This window comes from Camellia sinensis, chromosome 13, assembly GCF_055761805.1.
Source record: "Camellia sinensis isolate YWXY chromosome 13, ASM5576180v1, whole genome shotgun sequence".
NCBI classification, from domain to species: Eukaryota; Viridiplantae; Streptophyta; class Magnoliopsida; order Ericales; family Theaceae; genus Camellia; species Camellia sinensis.
This window is the reverse complement of record NC_138973.1, coordinates 86,149,703-86,162,247: the sequence shown is the minus strand read 5'-3', so window position 1 is coordinate 86,162,247 and position 12,545 is coordinate 86,149,703. Positions and strand designations below refer to the sequence as shown.

General features: G+C 35.2%; 1 protein-coding gene across 1 annotated transcript; it reads right to left on the bottom strand.

The window, feature by feature from the left end:
* Window positions 1–983: 983 nt before the first annotated feature.
* Window positions 984–7,299, bottom strand: LOC114298751 (Serine/threonine-protein kinase WNK (With No Lysine)-like protein). Its single transcript, XM_028243360.2, has 10 exons — window positions 6,622–7,299; window positions 5,396–5,485; window positions 5,001–5,088; window positions 4,696–4,737; window positions 4,412–4,471; window positions 2,415–3,575; window positions 2,122–2,223; window positions 1,924–2,001; window positions 1,685–1,816; window positions 984–1,560 (listed from the first exon to the last, which is right to left on the bottom strand). Exons 1-10 carry the CDS (start codon window positions 6,729–6,731, stop codon window positions 1,399–1,401), a joined length of 2,025 nt encoding a protein of 674 aa, XP_028099161.2. The 5' UTR covers window positions 6,732–7,299; the 3' UTR covers window positions 984–1,398.
* Window positions 7,300–12,545: the final 5,246 nt, after the last annotated feature.

Here is a 12,545-nt window from a genome sequence, read left to right as displayed (position 1 = left end):
TTTCAATGTTAATTGTTTAAATAAAAATTTAAACATTTAACCATTAGTATGTTTAATTTCAACAATAAATTTTTATTTGTTTAAATAAAAATAATCTATACCAGTCAAATTTTTTTATCAATATTAGTATGTTTAAATATCTTTAAACAAAATTTAACCATTAGTATGTTTAATGTTTACTAAAAATAATTAAAATATTAAAGATATGTTTAATATTGCTATTACATAGTAAACAATTAAAAAATGGTAAAATAGTCTTTTGTTCATTTATCCTATCCAGTCCGCCCAACCAAACGTTGGATTCACTGAAAATAGTCCTATCCAGACATCTAATCCCATGAAAAAACAAACACAGGATACATATCCAATCCGACCAAATAGTCCGGAGGATTCACAGTCCCAGGATTCAAGTCCGATGGATTCTAATCTCCCCTTTTCCAGTCCGTCCAATCAAACACACCCTAACTTTACTAACAAACTAACAAATCTAACTGCCTAACAAAAAAAACTGTCTAGTTATTGGATTAAATTAAGCAAAGGTTGGAAAAACTTTTGAGCAATGGCCAATACAAAGTAGTGCAAAGCATAACAGGCTTTCTACATAGCTCTGTTTTCATTTTTGTAGCAACAAAACAGATGCAAAATATTCTCTAAGTTGTGGTTGAAAACCAACTCCCAGAAAGAATCAGTTCTAAACCATTAACTCAGTTAGTTGGTCAGATTAAGTATGTGATGAGGGGGAATATTTTCTTTCAAACATAAATTCTTGTCAGCAATCATATCATATCTTTGGTTGATCAAAACCACCAATGATATATTCTAATTACAGTGATCACAGATGTTCAACACTCTTACAATTACTCTCATGAGGAATTTAGCACCCAAAAAACAAAGACAACACACTTCATAATGAATTATTGCCTGCAAAATATGAACTATAGAAATCCACAACAGAGAGAGAGAGAGAGAGAGAGAGAGGGAGGGAGGGCACAAGTATGATCATTGCATTAGTGAAATGAGGACAGGAAAGCCCAGAGAACAGAGGTTAGCAGTTAGCCTTTTACTTGTTTATCAGCTTCAATCTAATCTATGAACAAATTACCAAAAATAAAAGCTACTATGAACAAGTTAAAGCAGAAGCTAAAGAAAAACATGGGCCACTGCAATTGAATGGTTTTAGCCTATTGCAGTTGACACACTCGCATTAATTTTTTTTTTTTTTTTGCTTTAAACTGGGAACACTTTGCACATGTATTCAAAAATGACTCGCAGTTCTTTCAGAAGTTCTCCCCAAATCCCGGACATAATACTCATTTCACGTTTCCAAGGTCTTCTTGTCTTGTCTTTAAAATTGATCTTTTGTCGTGTCTTATTAATAAGCTCGATCATAAAAGTGTCTCAGCCAAGCCGATGAGAAGTCGCAAATGGCAACAGATGTTGATGGTAATTGTTGAATAGCGTAGTCCCTCCATTTAGAACATTGATGTCACTTGTGGCTTTCTGATATAGAAGCTTATGGAGTGACATGTATATTTCTTGTTTCATTACGTGCCTGTTTGCCTGTAAGACATTTAAAATCAGTTTTGAAAGAAATCATCAGCTGAGAGATTCTTATATTAAGAAAAAAGAAACATAAATTTGTTATTTTTTCCCTCTCTTCTCTATCTGTTAATCCAATGTTTACCTCAGCCTCAACAATGAAACATGCCCATATCTTATTCTCACGAATTTCCATCACTCCCTTCAATATAGTCAAGCCAAAACCTTGAATTATATCAATTATCTCAAGAAAAAATCCATTTTCTTCACAAAGCATCTGCAACAAAAAAATGTAAAAATATATTGAGCAGTTCCAATTTTGTGTAATTTTATATATTTCTCCAGCAAGAAAAGGGCTATATATATATACATTCCTTTCTATACCTGTATTAGCTTTTGGCCCGAGGGACTAAGGTCCTTAACATCCACCGGATCCACCATTGTCTGAGCCAATTCAGTTTCCTGGTCAATCATGCAAGGCTATTACTATTGGAGAAGAACCAATCGTTAAAACTTGTGAGAAAACAACTTTCTTGATTGTTAAAGCTAAATACAACCGGCCAAAGCAGACCACTGTATTACCTTTCGCTCATCAGCCTGTTGTAGTTTTTCTGCATGTTTTGTCACGCTTTGCAAGAAAAGCATGTGTTTGATGGTTTGAGCCAACAAAGAATCAATGCTCATCTGTTACATTAACAGATTAGAGACATTAGCCAACAATTCAAGCAGTAATCTTAACCAACACAGCACCAAAAACACCGAAAAGTTTCCAGTTCCCACTATTTTCATGTTTGAAGGACCAAAACCAAGAAATCGATACAAGGTCACACCAGATTCCCAATTTATTTGCCACTGTAATGAAGAAAAACAAGTACCTTCACACCATTAGGAATGAGTTTTCTCAACTCCGCTATGCGTTCTTCAATCTGTATGCGGTCCTTGGGCTTTGGTCGAGACCCTGGTCTAGCCCTTTTTCTTCCAACCTTTGCAGATTCCTTGGACTTTTTAGGTTTTGATACAACAAGGCTACTTCCACCAGTGATGCTATAACTGTCGCCAATCCGTGAACCCACTAATGATTTTGGGTTGACCGCTTTCTTTGGTTCAAGATTATATACAGGACACAAAGAGTTCATGTTCCCACTAAAGCAGGGAAGGCTTGTCAAATGCACTTGATTATCGCTAACTGAGCAGCTTCCCATTTTTCTTTTACTTGTTGAGGATAATTCATCCCCAAAACTAGAGCTGGCCATGGAATTAGAACTCGAAAACTGTTCAAGTCCTAATTTGGAGAATAACCTTTCTTGGGGACCAACCATGGAACCAACACACTGCTCTGAGACGCGTTCTGATGTATCTGTTATAAAATCCAGGTGACCAGCACTCACTACTGGCATCAGAATCTCATTTAAAAAATCCTCTGCCTGTCCACACTCGAAATCTACTCCAAAACCATCAAACAGGTCATTTTCGACACTAAAATCATTAAAAAGTTTCTTGTTTCCACCAGAATTGAATTTATTTGTGACAGAACTTTGCACAGAATTAGCCAGATTATTAAATGGAGACACATTTTGAGAACTCGGCAGCCTTGTTTCAGATAGCAGTTGCTGCTCAAATGAAGTCAGAGTTGACTGTCCACTACTCCATGTACTAATGCAAGGTGTCGGGGCAGCAGAGCAATAAGTGATAGATTGTACTAGTGGAGCTTCTGTGGTAGCCATTTGCAACTGATTTTGAAGATGAGATGAGTGTGTCCTTCCATGGTCAGAAGTGAAAGGGGATAACCATGGAAGATCTGCTGAAGAACTAGTTGTTCCCACATAATTTTTAGAATTGGCATCATCAATAGGTTTCAAATTCCCGGGATTGGAATTTCCAGATGATATTAAGGAAGCAAACAACCCTCCGCCCATACCATAAATTTCACTGTTTGAAGATGAACGGATGTTGTCTGGTAAAAAAACCATATCACCAGTTTCTATCTCTCGAAACAATCTTTTTGTCTGATCCACAAATTCCATTCTCTCAGGAATCTGCAGCAGCAAGAAGCAGTACCGTCAACGAAACTAAAATTGCATTATGCACAAAATTAAAATAATAAAAAAAAATGAAATTTAAAGAAATTGGCACATGAGCTCAAGTTGAAATTGAGGTCTCCACATGAGTTTGATGAGATGAGACTATCCTCAGGTTCTTTATTACATAATCTCTAAATATCATATTTTTCATGTAGAAGGCAATGTATTTCAAGTATAACAGAGAGGTTACCATAAATCAATTAAGCTAAGGATGAATATAAATGCTTAGTATTGAACATGAGAATAAAAGCGCTGATAACAATAGCTGAAAATCAGAGAACAGCCATGCTGCCGTCAAAATTGAGGCTTCCATTAAACTTCTTCAATGTTAGAGATGAAAACTTTTTAGAAACACGAAAACTTATGAACATTTACTCATCCTTACATAGTACGACAACACATAGATATCGGCTATAATGGCATGTCTATATTCTAATAACAATAGTCTTTCTCATTATAATTTCGGAGGAAAATAATACATTGAAACAAACCATTTAGCCCATAACAATTGATATGTAAAGAGCACTAAACAAAATAAGGGCAGAATGAGGGTCTTTATGTTTCCTATTTGAAAAAAAAAATGAAATTAGTGATCCCTGTCAGTAGCATTGCTTGTCATGAAGATGAAGTCATATAGCTCAAATGGTTCAAGGGGTAACATTGTCTTAACTGTCTCACTCAAAAACTAAAGTTAAAATAAAAACCAAGAATTTAAACAAGTGCAAAACATGCTGGAAGAATTGCATAAAGAAGAAGAAAAAAAATGTCACACAGGTGAACCAATTGCTAACCTTCTGGGTAGATCCAAACTGTACCACCCCTCGTGGTTCCACAGAGATTAGAACAACTGTCTGCAAAATGAGATTAAACAATCAATTGGTATGGCTTATGCCTTGTATTGAGATGATGACAATCAATTGACTCCCCTGGCCTGCATGTGGGTTGTCTGCCACTTTGGGTGTATTTGTATTCCGATATACCAAAAAATATAAAATAAATCTAAATCTCAACCATATCATAGTACACATGCTAATATTTTTCAAATTGGATATGCTTGAGAGAAGGATAAGGATACCTCTATTCCACAGGAAAATTGGTGATGAATCTCGGAAATATCCTGTAAATGAAAATCCAACTTCCAAATAAGTGGACAAAAACTTGCCAATGTCCTGTTTAACCAACTGATTTCCCTAAGTAAATAATAGTGAAGTTCAACAAAAAAATGATTGCTATTTTAACTTAAAAGATGTTTAATTAATGAAAAAATGGAAGCTACAGTATAGTAATCGACTCGAATGTTTCCCAGACACAAGTAGTTCAAATTCATCATGGTCAAAAGGGTAGTAAACAAAATTTCTAAAGTAGAAACATCATCAATACCTGGATCATATCATGATTATCAATAGAAACTACAGCATCAGAGAACATCCATCGGTGCGTATTAGTAAAAGCTGATTGGCCAACAATTCTAAATAACAAAATAATAACAACATCAGCCTCATAAAAGTTTGCTTTCAGTTTAGACGCGTCACTGAATACAAATTACAATAATTCTAGACACAGAACCAAACCACAGAAAATACTAGTGGAACAATGTGAGGGGAGCAGAATCGGGATCCACCATCAGATGTGTATGGGCATCATTATTTTCTGTGATTGTTACTGTGTCAATTATTGATACAAATTGTCTTTAAGATTAAAGTTTTAGAGAAGCTGAAAATTTTTATACAATTCATAAATTTCATAAGAAAAACTATAAACTTCATTGTGCATACCCATTGCCGAGGACGTGGACTTGCAGAAGCATGTCGTCGATAATGACCCCAACATGCTCTTCATAGTAAGCATCTTCCATAGTCAACAATCTGGTGATCATAGCATTTCATTGAACCATTAAGAATGAACACGATCTAAAAGAAACCTAAATCCCTAGAACAACTAAGGTTGTGTTTGGTTTACGGATTTGGGAAGGAAAAAGAAAAAGGGGTGTAAAATGTAATTATATTTAATTCACATTTCACCTACCTTTTTCCTTTTTCCTTTTTCTTTTGCTTTCCAAATCCCTCCCCTTTTGCTTTCCAAATCCCTACCCAAATCCTCGAACCAAATACAACATAAAGCAATCTGGAGCTCAACAAATTGACAGCTTTCTTATACTTTCAGGAGTAATCAGAGACCAATGCATTCTCTACAATGCTGAAAGTCATAATATATATTGAACTTCAGAGAAACTAGGAAAAAGGTTAGATCTCACACAAAATATCGTATTTGTGACTAATGGGACGTAAGGCTCAGGGTATTTATGCATTTAATGACTGGAATCTACTAGATTTATTCTTTTTTTTTCCTTTTTCTTATTTTTTATTTTTATTTTTTGTTGCTAACCCATTTAACCTTATTTTTGTAGTTAGCAAATTTGCAAACATTCATTCTCTAATAAGACAGTGAATGACAAAAACAAAAAGGAACCAAAATCCCAAGGCTTTTTCCTTAAACCCACTTGTATGAATCCAAGGAACCCACAAAAACAAAAGAAAACTGAATGACAAAAACAAAGGAGACAAAAAACAAAAGAAAAAACAAAAGAAGAAAGAAAGAAAGAAATAATAAAATCCTATGGTTCTGATAAAATCCTAGACATCCATGCCATTGTCACAACAAAGACAAACAAAATCACAGAAATGGAAACTCATAAAGAAAACTATATTAAGGCCACTTGTAGAAGTTACTAGTATTAGTAGACCATGAAAAGAAAAAGAATCAGAAGAAGAAGACATAAAATTCAAAAACACGAAAGAGAATATATAAACAGACATGCAAGAGTAGGAAGAAAAAAGCACAAGAAAATAACATAAATAAACAATTCAAGTTCAAAATTCTTCAAACCACCATACCCAAAAACCAAAAAAACCAAAAAGAAAAATCACACAAACACACATGCACATATATACATGGATACACACACACACACACACACACACAGAGATGATGCCAAACTTACAAGGAATTTGTGGGATCAAAGCGCCAAAAAACACCATAAGACCATCCGTAATTGCGGCAGAGTCTCTGAAGCGCTTTGTGAACCTGGGAATCACTTTTCTTTCTGAGCATTTTGCTGATCAAATCCAAGAATTAATGCAAGCCCTTCTTCTCATGCACCAAAAAAAACCCACAAATCAAGCAACAATCGATTCAACGCAGAAAACCAACAAATAATCCACAAATTGCTCTGGCAAAAGCGGTCTCTGCAAAAGTGGGTCTGCCTCAAATTGAGAAGCTTCGAGTAGTTGAAGAAGAAAAGCAAAGCAGTTGTCGTTGGGTTTGTTTTTCAGAGTGAATGAACGGTCCCGAGCTCTTCTTATGTTTTCGAACTGTCCCAAAAGGCAGTTTCTACTGTGAGGAAACAAAGAAAATAGAAATATAAAGCGATCCCAGGACAGATAGAGACGATTTAAACACAGAGTATGTATGTATGTGTATATAGTTGGAGAAGAGAGATAGAAGGTGGGTTTGTGTTGGTAAGAAAGATCACGTAGTACACCCGAGAGCGTGAAGACTGTCTACAGAGTTTTCAGAGATCTTCGCCATTTATGTACTGTCTGTCTCTCTCAGCTATAATATAATGCTTATGGATTGTTTTTACAAAAATAATACTGTGGTCTGTGATATTCTAAATAAAGTTAATTTTTTTTTTAAAGAGAAGAAGTTAATACACGTTGATTGGTGTAATTAAAATAAATGTATGGGATTATTTAGGAAGTATTAAATTTGTATATTTTTTGATTTTGTATAAAATAAAATATAAAATATGAGTTGAATTTGAAATAATGTTATAAAAAGTCGATGTAACTTAAATAAAAAATGATGTGACTCAAATAAGATAATTGTGACTCAAATAAGATGATGTGCTAAAATAGCATTAGCACATGCCAAACACTTATATATGTAAAAAATTGTATTTTTTTAGTGCATGCCAAACAAGCACTAATAGTTTCAATAAATTAAAAAATATGATTATTTGAATATTTTGGGGCACCGTGTTTTTTCAATTGTTTTTTTTTTTTAATAATTTTTTTAAAAAGTTGTTTCAATTTTTTTACTTGTTAGGATTATGGTGTAGAATGATCTTAAAAATATATATATTTTTTAAATATAAAAAAATGTTACCTAAAGACAAAAGCAAAAATTAAAAAAACAAAAAATAAAAAAAAGTGACTCTTTTTAATCTAGTAGTTGATTTGGAAATAAGGGCCTTCTTGGTTTGTATTTGAGAAACATATTTTGAGATAAAAAGTATAAAAATTTGTTTGGTTTGACTTTTTTTTAAAAGATGTTTTGAAAAATTATTTTAAGAGAGAGTTTTAAAAAAAGTGATTGGTTTGACTTTTTAATAATTTTTTTTGTTAAAATATGAGATGAGAAAATTTAGTTTGTTTGAAATGATTTTTTTATTTTTTTACAAAAAAATATGTAAAAAATAGCGAGAAATAAATTTTTTTGACTTTCTTATATAATTATTTCAATTTTTGACATTTTTAGTGATTTCTTAACTACTATTTAATGTTGCCAAACATACCGAACTTCTTATTTTTATTTTTCATCCCCCCCCCCCAAAAAAAAAACACACACACACACAATTAAGTCCTGCAAAACCTAAAAAATGTAAAACTTTTTGATAAATTTTAAATTTTTTTAGCAAAGATAACAAAAAAAAAAATTACAAAAATCAGTAAAAATGCAAATACTAAACATACCTTAACCCCAACATCCTTCCCAAACATTTAACCGGTTTTAATTCTAACATAAGGCCTCGTTCAGAACCCTCCCATTTAGTCAAAAAGTCAAAAAGTTATTAAAAAAGTCAAAAAATCAACAATCCATACCAAAAAGTCAAATATTCTCTTTTCTCTCTACTTTTTGCACATCTTTTCGTAAAAAGTCAAAAAGTCATCCCAAACATACTAGTTTTTTTTAGCTCATATTTTAACCAAATAACCAAAAAGTTACTAAATTAGTATGTTCCCAAACAAGGCCTAATTTTATTTATTATTAATATTTATTTATTGGTTTTACATTGCATAAGAAGATTTGAATTATTAATTATTAACTATTTATTTACTTTGGGGTTGATCATATGCGACAATAAATCGATATCCAAATAATTTATTTTTTACTTTAACATTGATCTGATCAAGAATGATGTAAGAAGGTTAATTTTAGAATTATTAATCAAAATAATATGTGCTTTGGCCTGAAATAAAATTATATATAAAATATCATATCATTTTACAGAAAAATTATATACTTTAATTTGTTAAGTATTACTCAAACAAATAATAATTGATAATTGTAGTAATAAAGATAATGATGATGATATAACCTCAAATTTCAATTTTGTGTTGCAAATGACTATAATTTGGTTAAAATCAATTTAATCAATGGCTTATAAAATACTTTGTTTTCAATTATAAATAACTTCATTACCCTCAATAAAGTGAATAATTTCACAACTATGTATTTTCTCCTAGCTTGATTTTTATAATATTCCTCTATGATCTTCAATAAATTGATATATTAAATGGAAGATATCTTGAGTGAATGTGTTTATGTTTGGCCTTTCCTAGAATTTCAAAATATGTATCTAAATTTTTTTATAGGAACTGTTGTCTTGGCTATCAATTTTTTTTGTAGATACACTTTATATTTTGTCTTTAACAATAAATTAAAAAAAAAATCACACAACATAATTTTTAATAGATATACGCTAAATAATAAAATTTGAAGTGTAATTATAAAGAAGTGGAAATCATTTTAATATATTAATGAAAAATGCCTAAGACCCCCGGTGGGGGTCAGTGGGGGTCATGTGTGTCAGCGCGTGATTGGCCCAAAAAAAAATTTATTATTATTTTTTTTTTAGCGAATGGCAGCGCGCCACGTCACTGGGGTCTGAAGCAGCACTGTATATTAATTGTCTTGAAATGAAAATATCTAAATGTGATCTTAATCTTAATAGGTATCTTTTGTCTATTGAAAAAACTTCATAATAATCATCTAATTGAGATTATTTTATATTATATATACATATGTGTGTGTGTAAGGAGACATTATGATATGGTCTTTGTGGGGATATATTTTTGAGTACCGACACGTGGCAAGGTGACTTCGACGTGTCAGCCGAGGTGCCACGTGTCAGGGTCATAACGCCGAGGTGATCTCGGATAAGCCGAGGTTATCTCCGAAGATATCGGAATCCGAAATAATCGGATAAAAGATAAACGACAAGAGTCCTATAATAAAGAGGAGACTTAGTCAAGAAAATGATAAAGCTTTTAGGGAGTTTATCTTTATCTCTGAAGGTGTCCAAAGTAAGTACTGAACAGGAATCCATAGAAGTCAGGCTTCTATTGAGATTATGATTAAGGTAACTATAAAAGAGAGGCACCCCCGTGGGTCTAAGGTATGCAATTTTATGCTTTGAGCATTGAGTTTAGCATTATTGATTATCTTTGAGAGATATACTGACTTGATCGTCGGAGTGCCCCCGGGTGGATAAACCACCGCCGGAATCTTCTCTTTCTGTTACAAGTTAGCCAGGTGTCATCTATTCTGCCAGTGTTCTCCAGCTGAGTACTAAGGTGGGCAGTGTAATCGAAAAATTACTCACACAATTTGGCGCCGTATGTGGGAACGAAAGTAGAATAGATTGCCAGTAACGGACAGAAGGAAAAGATTGGGGACGACACTCCTACTGGAAGTGGGAGACCTATTGACCTTGATGGCGAAGGAGAAAGGTCGAACGCAGAAACTCATGAACAAAATCACGGAGCGAAAGACGTCGGCCAGACTAGCGACGCACCAAAGAAACCTGATCAAAGCAGGTACTACAACGAAGACGACCTCCAGGTTTGGAAGGATAGGTGCCTACGGAGGGACGAAAAGGTAAAAGAGATGGCAAACAAATTGGTAGACCTGTAGTCGGTCGTCAATTTCATGATGCAAAATAACGTCATGCAGCCACCATACCCGCTGCACGACACGCTGATTCCAGCGGCCAATACCCAGAAGGGAGGACAGAAAACAATCCCCGTAGCCCCTCAGCACAACGGAGACGAGAGATACTCTCACCGACCTTCTAGGGAGGACAGACGAAGAGAATCAAGAAGAGAAGGATCACGGAAGACGCATCGCACAAAGGAGGCAGACCCCAAAGGACATCGGCATGTTCAGGGGCAGGCACTGTGCTTCAACACAACTCATGAAGAAGGATCGAAAAAAGCTCACCACGAGGCCGAGAGTAGTATACCGAAAAGACTGAAGTCGAAAGATAGCCGAGCTCCTGGGTGGAGCAAAGAAGACTTAAGAGATCACCTCAAGAGGAAGCAACAGAATGCCGAAGCCGAGGAAACCTCTCTAGATAAGCCGAGGACACCATTCTCGGTGGAATTAGACAGATTTGTGGCACCAAAGCGATTCAGTATGCCGAGGTTTCAAATATACGATGGTAAGTCAAACCCCAACTTCCACGTAGGACTATATTTGAATTCAATGGCATTATATAGTGGGAACGAGCCGTTGCTCTGCAAAGTGTTCCCCTCATTCTTCAGGGAGATAGCATCAGATTGGTTCCACAAACTACCGAAGAGAAGCGTGAAGACTTGGAAAGGCCTGGCCGAGATGTTTGTGGCCAAATTTGTGACAAACAAGCTGCAGCCATTGAGGGTGGACGCATTGATGGCTCTGAAGATCAGCAAGGATGAAGGCCTTAGGGCCTATGCAAAAAGATACTATGAGGTATTCAATCAAATACCCGAATGTAATAAAGAGGTAGCAATCGTATCTTTCAAGAACGGCTTGAAAGACAACTGTCCACTACGAAAGTCTTTGGCAAAGACATTGCCAAAACGTATGGAGGAGCTCATGGCGAGAATCGAGAAGTACGCTAGAGCCGAAGAAGACACGTCGGGAACCAGGGAGATAAAACAAGATAAAGGAAACGGCTCGCCGAAGCGAGGCCGAGGTAACAATGGAACGAGCAGGCAAGAGGCAGAACTGAGGGCTACACAAGCAGTAACAACTGTGTTCCGGATCCTAATTCCCAAAGCCCTGGATCAAATTTGGAACCAGCCCTATTTCAGAACGCCAGAGAGGACTCCAGGAGAGTTCATGGGAAGAAACATTGGCAGGCATTGTACCTACCATAATAAAGATGGGCATACAACTCAGGGTTGTAAAGCCCTGAAAACATATTTGGAAGACCTGGTAAGACAAGGACATCTGAGAGACCTTGTCGATGAGACCAGGACAAAGGAAGAACGGGCAAGGTTGCCTCAAGCACCAGCAGCCCCACCTCCCCCAGCACAACAGCCACAGGCAGGAGGACCTCGGATAATCAACGTAACCCACTCGAAGGTCAGTGAAAACGAAATTCGAGGAGAGACCCAAAAAGTAAAGCACCGGCAACATGTCCACCAAGTCGGGGAGAAAAGACATCGGGCAGAAGAGTACCAGGGACCAATTGTAACAACCCTCATACTGTTTACTGATTAATGACTGATTGATTACCGATAATCACCGATTACTGCTAAACGGAACTGATAATGACTGATAACTGACTGATAATTGAACTGATTAAAGTACTGAACTGACTGACCGAACTTTAAACTGAATTAAATGAATGCATCTGTTTGAATTGCATTCTATCTGTTTGACTGTATGATTATCTGTTCATGCTTATATGTTTAAACTGCTAAGGGAAGGCCTTATCGGCGGCCGAATCCAAAATTGATTGATGTTTAATGATCAACATAAGTTATGTGATTTTATAGTATAATTATCTGAAACTTGATTAGGTATGATTAAATTAGATTAAAATAAGCTAATTAAGGAGTTCGGTTTATTTACCATATTGCCACCCTTAGTGAC

Bases quoted from the DNA above. Each gene is read 5' to 3' on its own strand.
- LOC114298751 (XM_028243360.2), bottom strand. From the start codon at position 6,731: ATGCTCAGAAAGAAAAGTGATTCCCAGGTTCACAAAGCGCTTCAGAGA. The intron at 4,472-4,695 runs GTATCCTTATCC...CTCATTTTGCAG, and splicing joins AATTTTCCTGTGGAATAGAG to ACAGTTGTTCTAATCTCTGT. The intron at 2,224-2,414 runs GTACTTGTTTTT...TTAATGTAACAG, and splicing joins TCATTCCTAATGGTGTGAAG to ATGAGCATTGATTCTTTGTT.